This window comes from Morone saxatilis, unplaced genomic scaffold (assembly GCF_004916995.1).
Source record: "Morone saxatilis isolate NCDOM2014 unplaced genomic scaffold, NCSU_SB_2.0 Contig21, whole genome shotgun sequence".
NCBI classification, from domain to species: Eukaryota; Metazoa; Chordata; class Actinopteri; family Moronidae; genus Morone; species Morone saxatilis.
This window is the reverse complement of record NW_023339774.1, coordinates 11,025,169-11,052,757: the sequence shown is the minus strand read 5'-3', so window position 1 is coordinate 11,052,757 and position 27,589 is coordinate 11,025,169. Positions and strand designations below refer to the sequence as shown.

General features: G+C 40.4%; 1 protein-coding gene across 1 annotated transcript in view; it reads left to right on the top strand.

Moving 5' to 3' along the window:
• The first annotated feature begins 3,083 nt into the window (after positions 1-3,083).
• Positions 3,084-27,589, top strand: part of gnaz (guanine nucleotide binding protein (G protein), alpha z polypeptide) — a 29,579-nt gene continuing 5,073 nt past the window's right edge. Inside the window, exons 1-3 of the mRNA XM_035668304.1 lie at positions 3,084-3,358; positions 17,067-18,410; positions 27,525-27,587. Of these exons, the coding sequence (XP_035524197.1) occupies positions 17,688-18,410; positions 27,525-27,587 (786 nt within the window). The 5' untranslated portion in view covers positions 3,084-3,358; positions 17,067-17,687. The remainder of the gene's footprint in view (positions 3,359-17,066; positions 18,411-27,524; positions 27,588-27,589) is intronic.

Below are 27,589 nucleotides of genomic sequence, written 5' to 3'. Positions count from 1 at the left end.
TTGTCAATGTTTCAATGTTTGTGTGCGTTTTTTTCTGACTTTGTTAGATGCTCTGTGCATACTGACCTTTAAGGAAGGCTAATTTTCCTGCATGCTGCATTTGTGCCACAAGATCACCAGGTGTTTTGTGACATGCCTCCCACTCAGGCAGGTATTATCCCTGGACCAAAACACCAGTGACACAGATTCCATGCATGCTGTCAAGGACGCCACTGACAAAAGCTAAAGCGACTTTCACGTCTCTGCACTGTACACTGCTCTCAGCCGTAAATGGCGTTACACTGGCTCCTGATCTCTTTTCCCACAGCAAGTTTAGTTCGTGCGGAAAAAAAGCCAAAAGCGAAGGTGCCATCACAGATAAATGGTGTTAAATCACGATGCAAATGTTTGCTAAATTAAAAAGACTGATGTCAGAGTCTGTAGCTGGCAGTTGAGACAGGAACTCTGCAGCCTCTGTTTCCCCTTCCTCTCAAGCAGAGTCAGGGGGTGAACGCCTGTTTGAAGCTCTCCCCCTGGGCTCCAGGGTTCTGTGGGATCCGGGTGTGCTGACACTGTTAGCACGCCTGATATGAGAGCCTGATCAAAGCTGGCTCATTCTGCCTGACCGATTTCCACAGGATTAAGGATTAGGGAGACAGGAAGCTGGGAGAGGCACAGAGACAATCTGGGAGAGACAAAAAGGGATAGTGAGGGTTATGGAGAGTGAAAGAGATGGAAAAATGTTGAAGGAGACAGAGGGGTCATAAGGCACTAGCAGAGAACATCTTGAGAAACAGAACAGGGAATAAAGTCAGTGAAGTGATTTACAAAACAAATAAATCAGCACACTAATAAGCAGAACAAAAAGTACAGGCTTTTCTGTAAAGCGTGTCTTTTGAAGTGATTTAAAAGACAATCTTGAGCAGCTTTTGCTTTTCTGGCTGGACCTTGTGGGAGCTCAGCCACCTTCTGTTGACAACCAAGTTCTCCCAGAGGACCGGGCTGTGCTGCAGCTCATGAAGTGTTAAGTCTGATATGTAGCTGGGAGACAAACCCTGCTGTGCTTTAATTGTGAAATATTGAAATCAATTCTAAAACTAACAGGCAACCAGTGTAGAGCTGCTTAACAGGGGGTGATCTTTTGTTCTTTATTTGCTTCATTTACCTTGCTGCTGCAGTTTTGCAAACAGGAAAGGAAATCTGATTGAAATTATACAGTCTAAATGTAAAAATATAATGTGTTTCAATGATCACCAAAATAAAAAAACCTAGCACCTTTAAAGGAACAGGAGACCAAAGTAAAAGTCTGGGAGGTAGCTACCAAAAGCCGAGAAGTTCTGAAAACTTTTCAAGAGGTAAAGTGTTTAATGGCAAGATGGCATATCATCCTGGTGTATTATCATCAGGAACTTGACTGATTGTTGCTACTAGATCTTCTAATTCAGCACACAGATTGAAACCTTTTACATTCAAATACATCAAAACATTTGTGATGTTAATGTTTCAATCACACCTGGAGATTTATCTCCTGTGTGACAGGGGCAGGTAGATCATGAATGGCAGGTTTGACATTTGAAGGTGAGATGTCAACAACAGTTGTTGAGCCTGGAAACACCCCGTTTAGAGCCAAGGCTATCGTACGTGACATCTTGTCTAAACAGGCACTTTATTTTGGTCCTCTCTGTTTAAAAAATGCCTTGAAAATGGTTTCCTTTTGACTGTCTGTCTTTCTGACAGTATGTTTAGATGTGATTGAAACGGTTAGGGACATCCCAGAGTGGGTTTTTTTGGGGTGGTTTTGTGGTAGGTGTCAGTTTCATACACCGTAATTGCATAATGTTACTGCATTAACATCTGTTACTCATTTTTGAGAAGTTCACGCTGCACTACCGCAGAAACAGAGTTGATACATTTGCAGTATTGAACCACCGCTAAAGAGGAAGGGATTTTACGCTAAGACTGAGCGGTAATTAATTATATACGTTGAATAGGGTAATAGGTATGAAGAGATACCGGGAGGGAGACAGTGACAGGAAGAAAGAATGGGGACAATACACCACCTGCCTGCCAGACCGGATTAAAAGGGCCAGATGAGAGGTCAGGGAGAGGCAAAGTTGTTCACCCCCACCAGATGTGCACTTGCGCTGGCCTATAGCCGATTAATTATCTCACAGTTCATGACACCAGGGTTGGTGTCCAGGCAATTACATTATACTACATACCCTGAGCAACCTGATCTGGGGATTTTTTCCTGCTGGACAGTGTGTGTTAGAGAGTGAATGTGTGTGTGTGTGTGTCAGGAGGAGGGGAGGAGTCTCTTTACACACTGGTGGCATCCATAATGACAAAGCGATAATTCACATCATGCTCCAGCGCTGTGATTGCTGTGTTTCTGTGTGTTCATGCATGTGTGTTTTCTGCAGCTGCAGTCAAGCAAAAACTCATTCTTTTTTTACATTTATTTGCTGTTCCCAGAGATGAACAAGAAGTGGAAGAAACACATGAAAAGGACCACCCATTCACACCCCATGGCATGCTGCCTCATTTGCCCGAGCCTCTATCAATTCTTGGTTATAGCCAATAGCAATAAAGGAAGTGGTCCCACTGTCACAGAAACAGTTGGCACGGAAACAGCACATTACACCATCGTCCAATCCCCCTCCCATTCTTTTGTCGTCATTTCTCCCCTCCCTTCCTCTACTCTCTAGTCCCCTCCTCCTCCTCCTCCCTCTCTCCCTATCTTGTATGTTTTTTCAGTCATCAATGAAATCACAACCAATCCTGCTGCTGGCCTGTCAGCAAGCATATAACACTTCAAGAAACAGATCTACTCACAGTCTCACCACCATTCTAGACAGTAGGGCTCAGATTCCTTAATGGCCAATGTATATTTTATCATTACAGCATTAAATAAAGATACACTGGAAGCTGTAGCTACCCCATCAAAGCCTGTTTTCTCTCTCTCTCTCTGTTACTCTCATGATTTAATCCTGACCATTTCTCCCTTCTCTCTCTATCCTTGCTGACTCCTCCCTCCATTTCTGTCCTGCACTCCCTCTCTCTGCCTCTCTGTCTCTCTGACACACTCGAACACACGCACACATATATACACGCCCTCCACCCCCATCGCTGCAGTGTCTCAACTGCCTTGGAGCAAACAAGAGAGGATATAGAACACAGACGTTAATAAGACAGAGAAAGAGGGGCGCTGAAAGAGAGAGAGAGAGAGAGATGTACGTGAGTGTGTGTGACCCTGTGAATATGAGGAAGACATGAAAATGAAGCAGCAGGACTAAAGGTGGATTGCACAGAGCCTTTCTCTCCCTGCAAGGGCTTGTCTGCAGTGTCCTTTATAAATGGATGCTGGCTTGTGAACACGGTAAGCCTGACTACTCTCAAACAGACAGCTTTTTTTGTAATCACCGCAGGGCTGGCCTGCTTTGGGCACAGAGGAGGAGCAAGATGCTATTTCATTACAGGCATTCTGCATAGAGGGAGTGTGTTTTCCTGATAAAATGGGGAAGGTGATGTTCAGAGATGGCACCAAGGCAGGCAGCCTGTCCAGTCCCCTCCTCCACCCTACTAGCTGTGTGCCAACGGACGCTGCTATCTTATGCTTGCAATTTGACTCATCATCTCCCCAGAGCATCCTCGATTCTTATGGAATGCTTTTATCTGAATGCAGTGCTTAGTTCATGTAATTACTGTATGTAGGACAAGTGAAGGATGCATCAAAGATGTGTGTGTGTGTTTGCGCGCATGCCTCTGTGCTCTGTCCAGGCCATGAGCTATGAAATGGAAAGGGGAAATGGGAGAGTAAAAGCACCATCAGCTTTCAGGTGATCAGGTGTTCGGTACTTACAACTGGCTTTACGAGATATTTAATGTGTATTTGCAGTGGGAAGTGTGCAGGGGCTTGGCTCTGCGAGCTCTGGGATAAGCGGGCAAATTGTGGCCTGACAGTGGAGGTTGATGTCTGCTGTTCTACAGGGGAAAAATTTACATCGGCATTCATTAATAATAAGTGGGATTTTATTTGGTTCATTTGTGTGCGTTTGGTTTGTGTATTAATATGAATGTAAAAATCTAACAGGGGGGGGGGGGGAGAGGAGAGAGGGCAGAGCGTGTTCATTACTCAGCAGGCATAACAGGATGATTTGTGACATTTTCTGTTTCATCTTTCATATTTTGAACAGAGCGTTACTGTATTTATTTTCAATGGGGGGGTTGGGATTGGTCATGTAGCATCAGGAGAGCATGTGTAATTTGTGTGTACTGTATGTGTGTTTGTGTTACATGCTTGAGAGAGAGAAAGAGAGAACCAGTGCAGGGAGGGGTCGAGGGGCTGGGGGGTTTAACAGTAGGGAGGCAGATGGGGCAGAGGGGCGGAGGTTGATGCAGCAGAGAGCAAGAGCGAGAAAGAAGGAAAGAGAAGATTTGGAACAGATTGGATGAAAGAGAGAGACGGGGAAAGACCGTGATAATTTCACGGTGGTAGAAAGACGCGCTTTCCTGAGCATGTGACACAGAAAGAATGCTGGATGTGTGTGTGATAGTTCCACCGGCAGGAGCTCACATCGAGGCCCTCAGACATCTGTGCATCAAGGCAAAGATGGTGGATAAATTCCAGCATGCTTTTATCTCTTTAGCACTATCGATACCAAAATGGATGAGAAATATTAGATTGATATGTTTGCTGTGCCCTCTGTAATGTTGGTTGATTGGGGTTTGTGAGAACAAACTGGACAGTAACATCTATTGCTGTCATCGTGTAATGCTGACAGACTGGGATAAGCCTTTATGGGTAGCTGCAAGTTATATTTACTGTTCTTACCTACGAAAATGCTTTACATTTTGGAATTCAGAGAGGTAGTTTATGCAGCATACAAACCGTGCTTTATCAGCAAGTGTAAGTGTATGTCATTTTTATTTATTTCTGATCAGTTCCACGTTTATTAATTAAATTGTGTTTTTAAATTAGGAGATGTCTAAAAAGCATTATTGGTTTCATTAAAACTTCAAGGGGTCTGAGTTGTGTTTTTGGGCAACCAGAATCTGCAGATACTTAATTCTTCATGATGCCATTTCACTAGAAGATGCATGTCATGTTGCTGCCATGCAGAAAAATAATGTGGTTTATAATATCACAGCTGGAATCTGAACTGGGTGTGTGAATGTTTTGCATGCAAACAACATTTTTCAGGCAAAACAGTGTCTAACTGTCTATGTATTGCACCAACAAAATCCAGGGTCTTGTTGATGATGTTTTTGTCCAGTTGGGATCTAGTTCTCATCTCAATAGCAACTACTACTGTCTCAATCACTGGTTGGTAACCATTAGAAGACAAACAAACAGCTTTTGTCACATTCAATGTGACAAAACCACTGAGAACTACACTAATATCTGATTCATCTTTTCATTTAAGCTGCAAAATGCTCAGTTTTGCTCTGCTACATCTAAAAAAATGTGAGGTTACCGATAACTTAGGCTTTAAAATGATAGATGACATGGTTCAGTGTGAAATATAAAGGTTAATCACATGCTCACATAATGGGCCTTCACCAAGTTTCACACACAAACAGACACACGCAGATATTGAATAATGTCATCATCAATAATAAATATTGGAAGAAATAAATGTCTTCATATTTTAAAAAAATTCTTAAATCAGTGCAATACACATCACATACATTAAGCATAAGCTTTATGCATATTAAAAACCAGAGCAATAGTGTGACAAAACCTATGCTGTGTTGACCTCCTTCTACCTCTTTTGTTACTTGCTACATCCACTCCACTGGGTGACATAATGGCAAGGGACAGCAGGGACAGACTTGGTTTTAAAGTGACAGTGGCTGTTGAGGTAGCAGCTCCCTCCTCATTGAGGAGGCCAATGTCACCATCCGGTGCCCTTTTAGTCATCTTTAACCTTATAGGTGAGCACACCACCGACTTGGACAATTAAACTGAGCTCTATTACATTTAAGTACCAAGGGGGCCAAGCCTAGTTCCCTCGGTAGCCTACTTTATAAAATGATTAATCTAAGATGTCATTTATTTCCTGGAGAGGGAGTAACAGAATTACCGCAAGAGACTGATAAGAGTCTTTTCTTTAATAGTTGTGAGAATTAACATGAAAATGTATCTTTTACACCATGCAGAGGCTATGAAATATCATTTAAACCATAAGGGAAGTATGTGTCCAGAAAGTCCCGGTCTCCCAGTTGCTTTGTCACTCAGGGCAATACTTGCCAGGTACTAGGACAAAGTGTCATCTCCACACAAACGGCTGTAAGACACTGTCTCTTTTAGACAGGCGCTGATGTAGAGAAGACTAATAAATTACTTAACAGTAAAGCATCAGTGGGGAAAGCTATCAGCTGAATCGAACAAAATCTTAGGGCGGGGCTCTGTGAATGAGTACGGATTAAGTTATCTTTCGCTGTTACATAAAATAACATCAGCTCAATTCATCCCTCTCTTTCTCTTTGCCCTCCTTTCTAATCGTTGCTGGTAGTCACATACAGGGGCCTGTCTGTTTTCCCAAGGCCGGGTGTGTGAGAGGGCCTTACTTCCAGCACTCAAATCTGAGAGGGCAGAGCAGAGGGGACTAACAGAGCAACTTTGTGTTCCATTGCACACACATAACAGCGGTCATATGACAACAAGGAGGTGGACAAGAGGGAGGAGGGGGGGATGATGAAGGAGTGTATGGCCTACTACCCACTGGTGAGCGATGTTGGTCTTTACTGAAAGAAATGAAAGTAGTGTATACGGTGCATGCATGGATGCATGTATATACCTACATGCAGTATGTATATTAATACAGGCCGCAGGAATACATCCAAAAATAAAGTTTATAGCACAACAATTAGCCTGTTTTGATGAGGGCTCGCAGGTCTGCTTTTTCCAAGAAAATAGCTCAAACTGGAGTGAAGCTGCTGGTGTACGCCAGTGACCTCTACAGTCCACTGCGAGCCTTCCTTTCTGTTTTTACCATACCATTTTTGTAATAAATCACACTGTTTGTGCTGTGTTCTTGCAGATCTGATTTCCAATGTTTAACTTGCAGTATAATTGTCTTTCCCTGTTTGAACAGGTGACATTTTCTCATATCTCATTTCTCCTCATATCGCTCCCCTCCACACACATTCATCCTGTTAACACAATACATACAGTTAAACTATTCTGGCAGTGTTGGCTAGCATCTGTTGGGGACTTGGCAATATAACAAGATTATTAATTAAAATATAGGTTTGGCTTTTTCGGAAGATGATTTCTTCATTTGGTGTAAATCTTGCAAAATCTCTGCTTGGGCAACCACCCCACTGCAATATGTAGGATATTTTATTCTTTATTATTCCTTTAAGCATCTATTTCACTGACCATTGTCCCTATAGCATTTATTTTACAGTGCTGACCGGGTGGGTTAATGGCTGTTAGATTGTTGAATCTAACTGCAGTATGAGATATTCTTTCCTTTTCCTGTTTCAGTTATCAAATCACCAACTGCAGATATTGTCTGTGGGTTGTAGAAGCCTGAAAGTGTCCGTTACCCACAATTTCCTTCCGTTGCAGAAAGTGTTTATCTTATCTGTCATGACCCAAATGAATATTACGTTGGACCGAGTGTTTGAATGTAGATTAGAATGCTTATAGTACTTACCTAAGTTGTTTTGATCTTTGTGGTTTACACTATCGTGAGAAAGGTCTCTCTATTAAATCTATTACATCTGTATGCACCAGCAGCAAATGCACAAGAAGCAGATATCCAAAGGCTCACACGTGTACACAAGTGCACACACACACACACACACACACCCACCCACACACACACGCACACACACACGAGACTCTAGTGTCCACCTTGTGCCATCTTATCCCTTCACATCAGACAGCCTACCCATAGCTCAGCCTGCGCACAAACATGCCATTGTCATCGCTGGCTGGCCTTGTGACTCAGTGTGACCCGCTGGATTGGAGAAGGGGGAACACAGCCATTGAGATCAGGAACGTTAAACAGAGCATTATCACGAAAAAGCATCTAGCATACAGAGACCTTACCCCCCCCCACCCACCCCTCCACCCCCTCATCCCGTCTCCACCCTCTGAACAGCCCACTGTTTTGGGGGAGTAGAAAGGAGAACACTACCCATCATTGTTTTCCATAATGAATGAGTAGTGTCCTCACATGTGTACAGTATACTGCCATCTTTCTCTGAAGTCCGCATTCAGGGCAGCATGTCAGGAAGTGATAACACGAAATGTTGAACAAACAATTGTGAGAGCTAAATTAAGAGTTTACAGGAAAGGTTTATATTACACATAGGAGTTTTTGATAAGGGTGACAGACAATTCAGTTTACTATCTTATGTTGGATTTAGCTTCAGCTCCCAGATGATTTGGTGTATTCATAAGGAATAGGTAGATTCACATCGCTGCAGATATGACTGAATGAATGAATATGCTTTCAGACAGATGAGTTAAGAGCATATAAGGTTAAATTGATTTTTGTTTCTTTTAAAGCTACATTATTACATTTTTTGCCACCAGGGAGTACAAAAAAAAACACCCTTAGCTACACAGTGACCACCATATCACTGCTGTTGTTTATTAAGTTTTTATGGCTAATGTGTTAGCACTTACACATCAGCAGACACGTAGCAACATTAGCATTTATGTTCCTGACCTACAGGTGAATACAAATCCAATACTTACTAATCTATTTTAGCTCCATTTTGATCTGCTCCAACATCTTTTTGTGAGACGTCTGACTTTCTTGACTTTATTTATTTATTTATTTATGTTTTCCTGAGTCTTGAGACTCTTTGACAGCACATTTAAATGTGTCTCCACTGCATAAACGCCTCTGTAGTCCAATGTATTCTCAAGAACAGATGACAAACAAGGAGACAGAATCTATTGTAGGGAAATTAGGTCCAGATGCAGCTCTTTTAGGATGAAATGGTACATCTTGCATAAAGTGGTGCAAACTGTTGAATGGTGCTGAAGATTATTCTGCCTGCGACCTATATCTCATATGATTCTGACGTAGGATGGGGCGACCACAAAGCTCTGACTCATCACACAGACGCAGGCCTTGTAGGTTGGAAGACATCACTTAATTCGGTCCACTGAGATATGCACAGAAAAGCATGCATTTGGTTTTTCACTAGCAACGAGACACACAGACACACAGTATATTTTTCAAAAGCATCACATGATACAGTGTTATCTACAGGATCTGCTAGCAACTGGCATGGGGGTGACATTGATCTACCATTCTGCTGCTAGGAGCATGAAATTGACTGTTTGCTTTTTGTCCCAGATTCCACAATGTTATAGCTGCATATATCCAGTCTAGGAATCGCACACAAAAAGCACCCAGTGTAGTGCCCTGCTGATAACCCACATATAATTTACAGCGTTGTTATGTTCTTGGTTAGTCTCTAAACAACGTCTGTTTTGCGGAGCTGGATTTCTGCCGTGCATATGCTGATTGACTTGAACGTGCGAGTCAATACTGATTACAGTAGAGTCAAGAGTCAGCTGTCAATTCAGGTCAATTTCAGTTTCTGTCTTTAGCCTTAGGAACTGGAACAAAAAATCTACCCTGTTTGCTACTATTATTAATCAGTTCAAAATGCCACTACACATTGTCCTTGTTAACATCTAGTAATACAGTAAATATGCTGTGATAAAAAGATTATCAGGCATATTGGCAGGCGTTAAAGGATGGTTCCCCAGTTTAGAGTGGCGAAAGGATTTTGACAGATTAAGATTATAATCGGCCAAGTAGCCACCTCCATCTTATCAGAAACTCTTAGGTTGTACAGTATTAGCTGCTGGCTGTAGGAATTCCTGGAAACCTTGCCAGGCATCTCCAGTATGCTTTCCAGTAACTCTAGCGCCACTGATTTAAGACTGCACTCGGCTCTGAGACAGTAGGCCTAAGTAGATTGGAGTTGGGATAAATGAGAGCACACAAACACGAGAGTGTGATAAAATAGTATACTCATACAAAAAACTTAAGATTGGGTTATATAACTGCTTTTATTGCTCCTAGCTTATTTGTCAGTGGTGCTGTTACAAAGCCTATTTTCTTATTTCAGATTCTACCTTCAGCTTAGAGTTAAATCAGAAGAAAATGTTTTTAACAACATAGTAGCTATGCCATCAGTTGTTGTTTTTATTCTTTAGCCCTTGTAGTTATATCATAAATATATGAGGCTGGAATATTGCACATATTGCTCAAATTGACAGCTGATTTTATAAATATTTCAGAATATTTCAGTTTGATGTATAAAATATTTCCCCTGTATCAACTTAGAATAGACAATAACCATGTGATAAAGCCTTTCTTCGTCAAGTCTAGCTGTGCTGACAATGTGTCAGACGGGTGTTGATTCAAATCTATGGTCAATTTACAGGCTGTACTTTACTGTACTGTTTCTAATACAATGTTCTCCTCATACAGGACATGAAAACCTTTAAATATGATTCAATCCCCCACAATGACTAATGAGTTGCTTTTAAAGGACCAGTGTGTAGGATTTATTTTTTTGTTATGTGTGAAGTGTGTCATACTACTGTGGACGGAAAAAGTGCCAAAAACGCAAACGACCCTATCTAGGGCCAGTGTTTGGTTTGTCCCTTCTGGGCTACTGTAGACACATGGTAGGTCAACATGGTGGCCTCCACAGAAGTCCACCTGCGGCGTCAACGGCTCATTCTAACGTAAGAAAAACACAACGATTCCCATATTCAGGTGATTATACAATAAAGAAAACATACCTATAAATACTATATTACTTTCCTGCCAATGATCCTCCTAAATGTTACACACTGGACCTTTAATATTAAATACATCCCATAAACTAAACAGATTGTAGATATATGGTAATGATACGTAATATAATGATTATGATGATGATAGCATATTTTAAAGACAATGTGAAGTTAACACTAATGTCCACATACACATAAACACTGTACATATTATAACATACACTATGATTTTAACAGATTTATCTCATTGGAACATTTCAAGCCGGGTTACCTTAAAGTGACTTTTAACTTTAAAGACTTGATTTGAGTCCTGTGTTGCCCATCATCCACAAAGAAGTTGTGGTCCAGAGCATTTAGCATAAACTGCAAAGATTGAAACCTCATGTCTTCAGTCTAAAACTGAATTGTCCTTAAAAGTAATAAATAAATTTAATAAAAGTAAAATTCAAGATTTCTTTCTTAGAAAAGGCTTCTCTTTTTACATGAATTCATGTAATCTCTTTTGCTTGATATTACTGACCCTCTCTGTATCCATTGTGTGATAAATGGAATAATGTCTCCTCAGTTGGATTTCATTAAATTTAATTACTGTCATTTTTTGCTCCTCATTCAGTATTTTATCTATTTGGTTTATTTGTTTCAAGCTGTAAATTGTTTGTTTACAGTTGAATCTAATACTGATTCCCTTTGTTTATTCAGTAATCAGCACATCAGCACAAAGCAATAAAGAATCCTTTCAAAATATGCAAATTGAAAATTGGAAGTCTTGGGAATATTTACAGTTACAGTGCTTTATTGAAAAGGCGAGAACTGCTAGAACATGTCTGCTTCTGATTAAATATTTAAAACCTCCAGCAATTACAGCCTCAAGACAGTGATTGTTTTGTCAATGACCAATCAAACACTGCTAATATATATCAATATCCAATACTTTAGCCTTAGCACAAATTATTGTGTGGGTTTTTTATAGGTGGCACACGGAAATGAAACTTAAATCTGCTCTTTCAAAAGCAGTGCTGTTCTTTTGTTTACTGTTTTTGCAGGTGCATGATGATATTCTGATAGTGTGTGTTTCAACTGTCAACAGCGTCACTACCAGAGTTTAAATTTCTCATCCCTTTCAAAAGAAACGCCAACATCTACGGAAATTTCACTAAACCTTCAGCAGGTGTGTAGCGCCAATGTTTCGCTGTAGCTCAGTAGCGTCAACACAGCTTCAAACGGTCGACTCAAACCTGACCTCCACCTCGATATAGTGTCAACAGTGTGTGTATGCGTGTGCGTGCAAATTTGCTTCAGTTCATTTTTATCATTTGATTTCAGTTCATCGTGATGAAAGTCAGTAGTCGTGATGTTTCTCTTCAGTCTGTTCTTCCCTGGTACATTTCAAATCTCTGCCCTGTGTGGAAAGAATGCAGACAATCATGTCTATCTGAAAGAGGATTACTCGGCCCTAACATCCGTTCAGCAAATTTTCTGTTATATATATATATATATATATATATTTATGCCTTTATTTGGAAATAAAAGCTCTTTTTTAAATTCGCTTTTCTCCTTTTAAACTCAAAACATCCGTCATCAGTCAAAACAGTCATTAACTGTTGGTCACTTTCCCTTTTTTTATTCCAGTAAAACTCCAGTCTTATCACCGTGTGGTGACTGTATAAACTGTTGAAGAAAACAGTAGTTGAAGAAAGCATGCCTATTGATCGCCTCAGACTTTCTCACTAATCCATTGCTTATTCACGGCCTCTGTGGCATCACATAAATTAATAACGTCTCTCCAGCAGAGCCTCTTGTCTCGCTTAGAGGCCTTCTCTGCTTGGCCCGAGCAACTTTCTGTCCCAGAAATCTCACAAGGCTGCTGCTGATTTATCTGCTGATTTCTATACACACACACACACACACACTTTTGGAAACAAAGACTTTGCATATAGTTGGTCTTGACAATCGCCACAGAGCTCATAAATATCCGACAAGGCCCAAAGGTTTGATCACAGTTTCACTCTAACTGCTTAATCTTGACACAATAGCGGGATTTAGTACAGATCTGGGGATTAGCTACTGTTTCACTCCCGGGGTTTGGGATATTATTGTAAAAAATCACTCTGCTAGATTCCAGTAAGACTCTGACACTGTATATGGACACTGACCAGACAGCCTTAAGTCTTTCAGTAACCTCTTTTTGTCATGCAGCCAGCGGAAAGCTAGTCAGAAGCAGGAAGCAACCTTCCAGCCACTAAAACAGCTGCCTTTGGATGAGAAAGCATGAGCACTGTGCAGCTGATCGTAAGGCATGTGAGCTGTTTTGTTTTTCTGTGTGCATGTACTGTATGTTAGTTTGCTGGAGGGACTCTAACTGCTGGGATCCTTCTTTATGTAATGCCAATACCATCATTAAGACAGAGATATTTATAATATACTTTTTATTAGTATTTATATAATAACATGTTTACTACACAATGCAGGTCCTGTTGTAAAATGCATGAATGATGGTGACACACAAAGTTCAGTAGGCCTGCTGACCCATGGGGCATAATGGATATGAATTACTGTATAGTCATCAAAGAGTCACATTTCCTTAGTGCCATACTGTTCTGAATAGTCAAGGTTAAATTGGCCATACATATGCATTTCTGTATAATCCTAATGAGAATACTGAATGTCACAGGTGCCGGTCCCCAGGTTGCTGTTCTAACGTCCTTGGCCTGCTTAGCTGTAATGAATTGGCTATTTTCTTGCCTTAGTTAGTTCTGATGTGAATGGGTACTGGTTAAGTGGCTCTTAAACGGGAAACATAATTGGTCCCCTGTTTAAAACAACAGTTATTTATGACTGACAGAGGTTGTGAAGTGCAGTGCTCTTCCTGCCTGTCTGTCCACAGCAGGTTTATTCTTACTGGAACACCTCATCCGATCCCCCTTGAAACGCAAGCCTGCTGACCACCGCACTACCGCACACCTGCACACCTCATTCATAAACCATTACGAGATGACTAAAAGTGCACCTGCGCCTTTCACCTTTCTTTTTAACGTCACGCGTGTTTGCTTTTCATTCATAAAAAGAATATATTATCTGAATTTGTTCTTCCTTATCTCTGACACACCTGAGCACAAGTGGGACTCATAACACATTATACTGCTGCACCAGAGTATCACCTGCATTCATGTGGTTTAATTTAATTTAATTTGAATCACATGTCTTCAGTAGCACGGCGAGATTGATTTCACACCAACACATAATGGATTTAACATGCTTGTGTAGCTCTTAAAAATAGCTGCTATTAGATACAATTGGATGTTCTATATTTGCTTGGCAATGGCTGAACTGACCTGGAACGCCAAGTTTATTGTCACCATTTACCTGGTGATGTGCTCACTGAACCTGAAAAACAGATGAGGGCATACCAGCCAACAAATCTTTAATTTCTTCTTTTTAAAAGATATGTTTCTTGTGGTTGTTTGAATATAATCTTTATGGCACACGGTACTTGGCTACCCGAACAGTTTAACAGGTTTTTTTCTCAGGTTTTGAGTGTCAGCAAATTTAGAAAACTACCTATTTAAACACTAATACCTCCTGTCTGTGTTTAATCATCAATGTGAGGTTTCTTTCTTTGTGTATTCAGACTGTTCACACTGTCCAAACTAACATGACATCTGTAGATAATGCATTTTTCTTTAAATACATTTGGTTTCTGAGCCTCTGATGGATTAAAATCACCACTCAACCTAATGTCACTGACCCCAGCTTTAATAGCAATTTTGTGGACTCAACAACCGCAGGAGGAAAGTAGAGACCGTTATACACAAGAACAACGCAGTGACTACATGTACTCATCTCTAATAAAGGGTGTGATTGTAATTATTTGCAGCATGATAAATTAATAACAGCAGTTAAGTACCTGGGAGAGAGATGGAGAGAGAGCTGAGGGGCATTGTGCAGCATGAGCAGTGGAGGAAAGGCAGGAGAGTGAACGGACTCGGCCTCATCTTGGCTATCACATTACACATGATACATCAGGATGCTGGCCTCTCTCTGTGGGCCCTATGGCTCTGCCTCCTCCACTCACTTACTCTTAAAGTGACACGCCTCTTTGTTGCACCAGGGCCGAGGTCTACTCATGACACACTGTTTTGGTAGAGAGTTTGCCATATATGAGGATAGATACGAGTTACCAGAGGAGGGAAGCCTGGAAATGTATCCTTATTGAGTAAAGTAAGTAATCCTGCCGTGGAGGTGGTATTTTGTTGGACTTAACATAGTCAAGTTATTTGTTGTTGTTTGCATTCGGAGCTATTTTGACTTTAAATTAGGCTTGTAATTTGTTACAAAGAGTAAGCATGTTTCCATCCCGTAGGCACTTTCTTAATTCATTTTTGTTTATTTTTGTTGAACTTTCCAAAGTTCCGGGCATTTTATCCCGCTGTGTTGTGCTCTAGTTTATACGGTGTAGGTAAGCAACAGACCACGTTTTATTCTACGCAGTGTAATAGCATGGGGAATATTATTAATATGAATTTAATGTGATAATAATATACACTGATTTCGCACTGCCGGCACACTACTTCCTCAGCAATTATCTAAAGTGGTACAACTTCTAAAAGCGCAGGAAAGCAATTGCTGCATATTTCTGAAATAGCAAATTGAAAAGACTTCACACGCGGCTTTAATGTGTTTCATAGGCCCTCAAAATCAGTGATGTGCATTAACCGGTTTGGCTGGCTATGCCATTTTGAGAGGGTAGTCAGGTGCCTGGAGCCAGGAAACAATGCTCTCCACTCTGTTTGTGTTGTGATGCTTTGTTATGGCTTTGTTCTGCTCTGTTTGTCCTCTCAGTCATTTGAAGAGTGTACCTCACTCACTGAGCTCTGAGAAATGCTCTCTCCCTCTATGACAGGTCTGCAGAGTATATTTTCGACAACAGAACTAGGCCACAGTATGATTTTATGATTTTTTTACTCAGCCAATAGCATGCAGCCTGTTTCAATGCACATTTATTTATCACAGATTCCCACAGGCATTCACTGCTCCAAATTTGTTTTTGCTTTAAATTTGTCACATTCTATAAGACAGTATTTTATTTGAATTCATGTCCCCAACCTTGTTAGAATGCAATCTTTGTTTTATTAAAGTAAAAGTGCTGCCTCCTGAGCTGCTACTTTCTCAAAGCATGAGCATAATGAAACCGAATATTCCCAGAAATGGTTTTCTTTTTTTTCCTGATCACGGCATACAATCTTAGGGATAAAAACACAGATGTCTGGGCAAGGAGAAGGGGCTTTACAACGATATGAAAGCATGAGAGGCACTTGCTGGCTTGAGCCTGTTATTTTCCACTGTGATAGTAAATAAGCATTTCACCTGATGTGGTTTTGCTGAGCAGCTCCCACAGTATGAGGTGCTGTGTTGTAGTGTGAATAGCAGAAGATGCTATTGGTTACAAGGAAACACATTTATCGTGTTATTCCAGACTCAGTCTCCTTTCAAATAGTGGAGTTTGTTTTTCTCTGCCTGTTTCTATGTGTATGTTTGACCTTGATTGTGTATATAATGAGTCTCTGTGTGTGTGCGGTGGTGTTAAATGGGTAGGCGTGGTCAGCAGAAATCTACTTTGGCTCAGAGTCTATGGTAACGCAGGACTGCAGACGGAGAGAGCTGGGGTGTGTGACTGTTGGGAACAGCAAATCTGAAGAGGCAGTGTACACAGAATAAGGGTAGCATGGCAATGGTTGAATGGGAGGTGTGCAGGTTAGTATGCATGGGACTGTATGCTTTCATTGCGATCAGTATATTTCCATTAGATATTTTTTGTTTCCTCAGGTTTTATTACAGTAATAGTTCAACCTTTTGAGAAATACACATATTGCATTCATTTTTCCCAAGATGGAAATAAGAAGATTGATGTCACGGTGTTAGGTGTGTAGCTAGAGCCAGGAGGCAATTGTCCTAGCTTAGCATAAAGGCTAGAAAGAGGTGCAAACAGCAAGCCTGGTTCCTGGCTCTTGGGATCATTATTTAACCGGCAAGTTCAAGGTATTCTTAAACCTTTTCAGAGTCAGTCAGGTTTCCTCCTGCTTCCATGCTATGCTAGGTTAACTACCACCTAGCTGTAGCTCCATACCTAACACACAGACATAAGAGTTGTATCAATCTTCTTACTCATCAAGAGAAAGCAAATAAGTGGATTTTCCAAAATGTTAAACTATTCCTTTGACACGTGTTAATGATTGATTTGATGGTGATGAAACAGCTCTTAAACATGCTATTTATGTCTCTTCTCTTTCTTATGTGTTAGCAGACTCAGAGGCCTTCAGTTGTCGGGAAGATATCACACCGCAGAAGAAGCAAAAAAGATTTTATCAAGAATATCAAGCAAAACAGGCCAAATATCGAACTGAGGTGGATGGTTGCAAGAGCCAAGCAAGGGCAACGTACCACAAGAGCCATGTGGGAGGAGTGTGAGGGAGTTTTGCTATTTGCACGCATCATGCCCAAACACTTTCTCTACTGACAAAGCTGAACGTTCCCCAGCCTTCCTCCAGAGCTTTTCCTCAGGGGGAGCCCCTGCTATGAACCCCAGCTCCCTTGGCTTCAGCAGGCAGTCCAACCTCAGAGCCAGGCGCTGTGTGGGCATCCCACAAGTCTGGGTTCTGCCCACACAGGACTCACAGACTGCCCCTGAACAAAAAGAATGAAATACTCCTGAGTCACTCCTCTGTGTGGTGGCTCTCCTGTCTAGTGTTAAATTGGTCTGTTGTGAAGTTTTGTCTGCCTCTTCCCCAGCAAGTTTCTACCTTCAGTGAGAACCCTCTCCAACTCCTCCACCGAGTCCTTTTCGGTCACCACTTCGTTATAATTTGCTTTCCCATCAAACAGCAGCACGAGTTCCTTTTTGCTCACCACGTGGTGGAGGACCATGGGATGCCGTCAGAGCTCGGAGGAGAAGGAAGCGGCGCGGCGCTCTCGGCGAATCGACCGCCACTTGCGGTCAGAGAGCCAGCGGCAGCGGCGTGAAATCAAGCTACTGTTGCTGGGCACCAGCAACTCGGGCAAGAGCACCATAGTCAAACAGATGAAGATCATCCACAGTGGAGGCTTCAACCTGGACGCCTGCAAGGAGTACAAGCCCCTCATCCTGTACAATGCCATTGACTCCCTCACCCGCATCATCCGTGCCCTCACCACCCTCAAGATCGACTTTCACAATCCTGATCGCGCCTACGATGCTGTGCAGCTCTTTGCCCTCACAGGGCCAGCTGAGAGCAAGGGGGAGATCACTCCAGAGTTGCAGGGGGTCATGAAACGTCTGTGGGCTGACTCAGGGGTCCAGGAGTGCTTTCAACGATCCAATGAGTACCACTTAGAGGACAACACTGCCTACTACCTGAATGACCTGGACCGCATCTCTGCAGCTGAATACATCCCTACTGTAGAGGACATCCTGCGATCCCGTGACATGACCACTGGCATTGTGGAGAACAAGTTCACCTTCAAGGAGCTCACCTTCAAGATGGTAGATGTGGGTGGACAACGCTCGGAGAGAAAGAAATGGATCCACTGCTTCGAGGGTGTGACTGCAATCATTTTCTGTGTCGAGCTAAGTGGCTATGACCTCAAACTCTACGAGGACAACCAGACGGTAAGAAACAATTCATAGTAAATGTATGCATATGCACACAGGTATGCTGCTTGCCACAGCACTTACTCACTTTAACACAGTCGTCTGAAGAGGAACGATATCAATCCATTTAGCACAAATATTCTGTCTTATGTTATCTCTTATGTTATCTAAAATTTGTACAGCATTCGTGAGAAGAATTAGAAGATTAGATCATTTAAGTAATGAGAATATAGTTCTTATGTGAACACTTAACTGATCATCTGATTAACTGCAATAATACCAACAATGTTGGTATATAAGTTCTAGTCCATGGAATTACTCGAAATGATCAACTGTTAGTTGCACAAGTATGATGAGGGCAAAATACTGTGAGGTGTCACCAAACAACCTATATTTGTGTTAAATGGTTTAACCCTTCTGAGAAACAAAATGAACACAAGCCTCTTCTGCACTGTCATTTCCTCTCTGTACATCCCCGTTGTCTTCAATACAACAACCGTGCTGTGGTTACAGATACAGGGATTACATTTTACTTTTGCTTCCGTCATATACATATTATTTGCAATTGCATATTTCTTCTAAGATAGTGGCTATTTTAAATGTATTAAGGGTACTTCCGGAGTTACTGCAAACTGTGTTGTTTGATGATTACTTCCAAAAAACTCAATAGCATTTTCGAACAGAGGAAAGAGTTTGAAAGGTGAATTTCAGTTGCAAAAATAAGGAGTTTAAAATATAATTGTTTTCTCATCATTTCATTTTAGTAGCTTGAGTACATCATGTCTGCTTTTCCGATTGTAAATTACTTATGTTTACTCTGGTGGGGACAAATGCACAATCTTAATCTCACTGAAAGATCCTTAAACCACCAAAGTGCTTATCATTTAAAATACAGAAACAGACCGGCATAAACAAACATGCAGAGTGTGTTCATTTCAGTCAGTGGACTGTTTAGTGGACCTTGAATTGAACACGTCTACAAGTATAGTAGTATTTTAATCTATGTGAAAATAAAATGTACAAATGTAGGGGTATTGGTCTGTGGGGAAGAAGCCTGGTTTAGATGTTAGCCTCAGAGAGCCTATAAATTACAGTATACTTTTTTTGAAAGATATTCATTATGGCCTACACTAACTGTTGATTGGATATGTTGGACTAAAAACCAAATTTTTTCTTATTTGTATTGTTACAGGCAAAAGTTTTAAGACATAATTGTTACTTCCTAATATCCCCACACGGCATCCAGGAATACTGTATGCACCCTTTTCATCCTTTTATTCTCATCCTAAATAACGTTACTACATGATATAATTTCTCTAAAGTTTATTCAATTTTGTATAATAAGCAGTTTGGAAAGCCTTAAATAAGTTTTATGTCCCATATTCAAATGTTTTTTGGTTGGGGGCAAGAGTGGACCGATTTTGTAGAATTGGGTGAGAATAAGGTGGCTGCCTTAATGTGAGAGCAAAGCTGTTTTAAAACTGTCAGAGTGAAGAGAGTGGCCCGTGTAAGTTATCTTCTATTCATGCCAGTGGAATTTCAACAATTTGCTATCCATAGCATATCCATCTTCTTATCTGAGTGTTTTGGAATAGTTGGGTAGTTATTGCTTGTTTAACTGCCCATTTGATAATGGAAGGTCAACAATAGATACTATTCTACTTTTTAGTCTTGACCAACTATGAGGGGTCAGTTATTTTCTTTCTTCGCAGGCATGATCACATTTCTTTCCTAAAGAGTTTCCACTATCCATGTTCACCTTGATATCTTTATACAGTCTCTGCAAGAAATAACTTGAGCACAGAGGAAACTTTGTCATTCCTGTAACTGAACTGGCCTGATAATTCATAGGTTACCCGAATAAAACAGGGTGTACACTGCGCCAGGTTGGAACATGAAATCAATTAATTTTATAGGTTAAAAATAAAGTCTGAGGAGAAAAATGCAGTATGGTGTTAATTGAGTTCACAGAATAAAGTGTGGGGCTGTACCTGTGAGAATTAGCAGATTGTGAAGGCACTGTGTAGCAATGGGAGTTCACAGGTGCTGGAAAAAACAACTTTTATTATTCCAAGATAGGAGCGGAAGACGAAAGCAATGGATCCAAAGCACCAGAAAGAAAGCCACCCTGAAATTAGAGCAGCCATCCTGCTGCTCAGCCTACTGGGAATAATAAGATTGCTGCAAATACTGACATTTTCATGGATGTTTTGTGGTTAAATTATTGACTGCTTTTACAGTTTTATGTGTTTTAATACATGACGCTAAGCTTAAGATCTGTTTGAACATACCAAAAGGGTTTCTTCAGTTGACAATAAACTTGCAATTTAACAGTACTAACATTAATGTTGGCTACGATTTTCAGAGGCTAGACTGAACCACTGTTGCTGCATGTTGTTGCTGCTGCTGGAGTGTAACACACGCATAGTGTTATTTTTCATTATAAGATTGATGCTATTCACATTTAGCCATACTCTTTCCTAAATAACTGTCCATGCATTATCTGGGGCCTTATCCCAGCATGCCTCAGTGAGAGTTGGGGTACACCCTAAACAGGTTGCCATTCTATCACATATCCCTGCTCAGAGCCTACCACTGCAACTATACTGTGAGACAAAAAACAAAGCAAAAAGCCTTGAATTGCATGTTGCCTGGAGTTAAAAATGCTAAATCTGTAAAAATATTGTACTAAAAACAATTGATGGCGATAACACATAAACCAAAATGTAATATTCATGACCTTCAGGACATTAAAACAAACCTGTCTGTCATTAATTAAACTAATTAATTTAGTCTCATTGATCAGGTTATAAGTCCAGAAGAAATGTACATTTTGTAGTGCATCTAAATAGCAGACTATAGCTTATATAATTAGCAGTGTTATGACACCGTAGGTGGTCTTATAACAGTGTCTTAACACCTCTGCACCATTTGTCATTGTTCATATTTTACTAAAAGTATAATTATATTTATATAGATATTTTCTGGATGAATAAAACATACATATGGCAGAAATGTGTAGACGTTTATTAACGTTATGACCTACAGAGATGATCTCCTCACACATATTTTAAAGTGAATATCACATTATGCATGGGGCGCATACTTAGATCACACCACAACAATGCTAAATAAAATGTATCAATCTGAGCCTGTCAGTGACAAAGTACTCATACAGTGACATGGAGACACTTCACTTGCCGTTATTTGTGGTATAATGTAGGCTAAACATTTATACAAATGTCCTACACAGATTTGTGAAAGAGAGGCTGTACTAGCATACAAATCACATAATGGCGGCCATACAGGACATCAGGCCACACCCTCATAAATCTACAGGACATCAGGCCAGACAGCATAATGCAGCAACAAATCTAAATGTCACATTGACTGTATACCTAATCTAAATTCTAAACTGAATTGAGGTACGTCGCTGTGGTTCCTGCGACATCATACTGAAGGCTCCACAGTTAATTCCTGACATCTTGGAGCCGCTCGCTTCCATAACCACTGTCAGCTGACACAACACTGCTGAACAGCATAGCCATTACCTAACACATAGTCTAGCTTCTACATGCTCAATACGTCCGCAATGTGAGAAAGAGAAGAGTGTTTGTAACTGTGTACTCAATGTATCTCTGGTTAAGAACTGTATATGATATACCAGCTGATGGGGAATATAACCGCAGTGAAACACAATTTGGTTTACGTTAAATTGGATTAAGCTTCAGTTATGATTAACTTTAGACAACTCCATGGAATGAAGGTCAGTACAATGTGATGGTAAAGGACGAGATCATTAAGCTGACGTGATTCAGGTGCAAAAGGAGAATTATACTGACGAGATACTGTACAATAACAGCAGATATTGTTATATATTACAAAATATTAACCCTTAGAATAAACAAACTTAATATCTGGAACAAATATCACTAAGTTACAGTTTGTTAGGCAGAAAACATGCTTACATACACAGCATATTTCAATTTACCAGAAAACAGATACTGACAATTGAGCTTCTGGTAAACAGCAGAATATTAGGCAGACTGATCTCAGGGGATATGTAGACATATTTCTAAAAAAATGTTTTCCATCTGTTTGCTTGGCTTGTTCAAAAAGGAGATGATTGTGCAAACTCAACTGATTTTCAGATAAAGAACAAACCATTCACCACATCCTTACCGTAACCTTCTGCAAGATAATTTTGCGTAACCTAACTTGAACTTGCCTAAAGTGAAATGATAAGAGATTTGGCAGATACTTTGCATTTGTTTGGTTTTACAATACACCTAATGTTGAATAAGTTTGTAGTAAAGCCCTTGCACATATTGAGGTTTAATTAATGGGTTTTTTCATAATAATGCTATAAATGTAATGTAAATGTTACTGTAATTCCCAATCCTGCTTTGTTAAGGGGAGCTGCCATTGTTAGTTTCCCTCCAGCATCAGTAATATTTACTCTTTTGACATGAACCTGCCAGCAAACATATCTATTACCTTCTTTACCTTAGCACTGACACAATTGAGTCAATGAGTACAATTCATTCTGTTATATACTTTCTGGACCAGTGGTGACTCATCATTTTTTAGTTGAAGTGCTACAGCTGAATCTTCTATTTCATAGTCTACGTTGCGAGCACAGAAAATCTGTGAACAATAGTAGCATGATCCTTTGTTAATGAGCAGGTTTGAGTAGAGGCTCCATAAATTATGTCTTATCTGATGGAAAACAACACAACAGGACTGACTATGGAGGTTGAATGACGCAGCCAAAACTGGTAAAGCTCGATGTTTGTTGAAGAATTCGGTCGTTCATACGACTCTCACTGCGAATTTTGAGGCAGTCATCAGTTTTTATGTGTACGTATGATGATCACTGATTAATGACTCAGTCCATACATATAAGAAACTGTTTCAGCTGCTTCAAAGGTGCTCATTAGAGGAAAAGGTGTTTTTATAATGATGTCTTGTTGTATCCTTAACCTTCAAAGCTTTATGCAATGTCAGAAAACAAACTTAATCAGACCAGACCCACACGGTTTAGTTTCAATGCACCAGCTCACACAAGACAGAAAATACACCAGAATAATTACAGTACAGCATTTGCCCATCAACCCATTCCCTGATGCATTTTCCCTGTCCCATCCCTGTCTTCATAATGAATCGGTTGCCATGGTTACCGTTTCTTAGCAACAGGCCAGTCAAATGCTCCTAATCCTGCGCTGTTGACAGTGAGCTGTGACTAGGGAAGGGAGGATGAGAAGGGGAGAGGAGGGTGAGAGGAGGGGAGGGGGGAACAAACAGCAGCGCTGGAGAGAATAGATATGAGGTGTCTGTGTGCACGCATGTATTGTGTGCCTGCGTGAGTGTTTGCGTGTGCGTTATTATGAATGTGCAGTGCAGGTTTATATGCAAGGGCTGAGGCTGAGCAACTGCAGCAAATTCTGTGTGTATGTGAGGTGAAAATGAAAAGCCTAGATGTGAGGTGAGCCGCTGTTTAAGCTTGTGTTAGCCAAACATCAAGGCAGATACGGACTGCAGTGTCAGCTCTATTTCTTGTTTCAATTATTATTTTTATTAACCTCTCAAACAAGAATTATTACCTGTCACATGAAATTAATTATTAATTACTGGTGTTTCATGTTTTTATGTCAAAGTTTGTCATGTGCACTTCTCCTTTCAAACCACAGCAAAGACGACATATGAACTGATCTGAATGTGAAATGACAGTTTCACTGATCAGTGGCTTTAAATCACACCGAGCATCCCTTCAGAAGCACAGAGGCAGGTGTCAGAACGGTGCCTCAAAATGTACTCAGAAATATTCTCCCTCAACTCAGCTACAGCATCTTAACCGCCTAATGGGTTATCAAAGGCTTTACTATCATGTAATTGAATTGCTTCATGTGACATAATGGCGTTTTGAAAAAGAGCTTTCCAAGAAACAGAATGAGATTGTTCAAGGACCACCAAGTGAGAAAATCTTGTCATGTTTGTTAGTTTTTTTTTGCCAATATTTTCTTGACCAGATTCTACATGCGCACTTACAGTAGGTTTCAATGTATCCTCTATACTATATAACAATTGCATTACTGAACTGCTTTAGCAAATGCTAATTTATTGCATGTTACCAGATTCAGTTTTACCTTAAATATTAATAATCTATAATAATCTACAATGACAGTCTGAAGGTTCGGTCCTACACACAACTATCCATGTTACATGTAGTATTAAGGTAGCCCATACTAGCCTCGCCTTACAGAGCAAAGCTTTTATTTGTCGTCATTTTAGCTTTGCCTTATAGTGGACACAGAAACTGATACTGTATTATCCACATCAAACTCTTCCACATTACAAAAGAATAAAGCTTCAGCAAATGAGCAAACTTCAAAGGACATTTTTTTACTCTTTTAGCTGAGAATCAAAAATGCGATTTTGCAGAAAATCTAGCACAAGAATAATATGTACAATTGTGTTTATGTTTGTTTGTGTGTTTCTTTTTAAATCTAACCCCAGCAGTGTTGCTGCCCACAATAACAGAGACATTAGTAATTAAACAGAGAGGGATAAGAGGAAGGGAGAAGCCTGAATAATGCAATTTTCAGGTACGGTAGAAAAAACATGGTGACAGAGAAAATCCTTTCGGTGGATAAGTGCAAAGCAACCCCTTCTTGTGAGGGAGTGACATTTAAAATGAACCTTAATGAATTACGAAGGGGTGGCTGCACACTTAAGTGATTTGTATTTATGGGAAACAAAGCAATGACACAGGGATGAACTTCCTCATTAATACTTAAGCTTAATTAAGGCCTGCGCCTCTGGACTATTCTGACAGGAGGCAGCGAGGGGGAAAACAGTGTATGCGTGTGTGTGTGTGTGTGAGTGTGTGTATGTGTGCGTGTGTGCGCATCTGTGAATCAGTTTGAAGCGAAGGAAGGGGGTCTGCATGCTTTAGTGCTCCTGGATGTTGCTCTCCCCCCTCCTCCCGCTCCCCATTAAGAAACTCTTACTGTACGAGCGCTGTTGTGGCCAGGTGAAGAGACTGGAGACTCCCTGGGCTCAGCTGGCTGTCTCCTGCCATACTCTCTTAGCAGCTGGGCTCTTGTTTTGACACCCTGCAAAGAGGAGGAGTGAGGTCAAACAGCCAGAATTTTTGTAGTGTACAATGTTTAGGAGGCCAGTCTTTGTCCCCGCGGGGACACATACTTATACAGAAAGGAGAGCTTATGTTTCAATCTGGTCGGATAACAACATGTGAGAGAACGGAGCAGAGAGGAAGACATATGGGTGAAGAAAGAGCAGTTTTAACCCTTCAGTGCAGAACTGGGGTTTAACAGATTCTGCAGACACACTCTTATGCAATATGGGTTGAATAAAACCTAATTCTTATTCCCTTCTTTGTGTGGTGTGTCATTTTAGTTTCAACAATTAGCTCATTTATTAGTTTGACAAACAGTGTTTTGGGATATTTTCTTTTTACAGTATCCAGTGGCTAGTTTTACAGTACTTGTGGCTCAACAGACATCGATTTCTTTGTTTTTGAAAACCTTTGTCCTCTCAGCACTTTTCCTCCAGGGATGTTTTTATTATGAGCTACTCACTCAAATTTGACACACAGCTGAGAAAGAGTATTTATGAAAAGTGACCCATATACCAAAACAACATATGTTAACATGTGTATGTTAAGGTCCCAATATTGGAAATTTAAATTTTCCAATAATACTATATTATTGGGCTACATATAAAGGTTGCATGCAACTTTCTTTTCTCACAACTGTAGCCTTTTCATCATTATCCAAAAATAGTGCACTTACACCACTGATTAATCAGGGTTTACTTTGAATCTGCACTACGATTGTCTAATCCTTTGCTATTCCCCTCAATATCTTTTTTCATGGTGTGCAGATCTTGTGATTTGCTCAGAGCATCACGTTGTTTCTGTAACCTTTTAAACAGCAGTCTTCCATCTGACAACCTCCCAGTCACAAGCTACTGGCCAGTCGCCACATGCCAGCCATGAACAGATCAACTTTCTTTTTCTTTCATTTCTCTTATACATTCAATGTCACATGAGCACAAACTGTATGGAAGCACATGGATGCATACATGCACATACACATGTATACAAAGTTTTCACGTAGACCTTTTTCTTCTGTACCAAAAACCAGCATATTCCACCATTCTGCAAATTAAATTTCCATTTGAAATAATCCATTTTGAAATTTCCTGTCCTGTGTGTAGTGGAATAAAATTAAAAAAACAAAACAACTAAATGATAAACAAGTTACATAACATAAAAGGTCCTGTTTCATATTTTTGTTTTTCGTTTTTTGTAACTTGTGACTAATTTATCTGTAGCACGTGGCAGATATCAGTGATTACATTATACATTTGTAAAATAAATCATAGATTTGTACTTAATTTTAAAATTTCATTAATTCATTTATTTCCTCCTACGGGAAATGATAATGCAGCAACATTTAGAATACCTCTATTTAATCATATTTATTTACCAAGCTGAAGGTTGAAGAAGAAAAACAATATCACACAGCCAGACCAGTTATGGTGCACTGGTTAGAGCAGTCTGTCCTCAGTGATCTGACCCCGACACCACGTGATCCAGTCACATTTTCATAACAATTATTGCAATATTTACAACTATTCTTGAGAAGAGTGAAACGTTGATCACTGAGTGATCATTATACAGTTTTGTACTTTGAGAACATTAGTGGTGGTTAAAGAAGTAATCAGCTGTTTCAGAGGAGAATGTGAGAGTTCAAACTCAGGTCTTCATCTGTCTGAGTCTCAAGTCTCTGTTGACATAACAGAAACGCCGTATCTTTTGGCTAGTCAAGTGGATACTGTGACTTGTGCTTGATTTTAGATCTCCTCTTATCTCGTCTTTATTTTCATCCTCAAATTTTGCCGTGACCTTACATGGCCTAATTTTCTCTCTTGGGTTTTCCCAGATCACATGATCCTGCTTGTGTGAATGAGGTCTGATTGTGTGATAAATTGGGCTGATTTGGGTTGTTGCTTCAAAGCAAATACTACATATTTCTTAGCTGTGAAATCATTTCCTCATGGTCTGATCTTCTTTTTCCTTTCCTTTCTCTCTCCACAACCACACAGAGCCGCATGGCCGAGAGCTTGCGCCTGTTTGACTCCATCTGCAACAACAACTGGTTCACCAACAC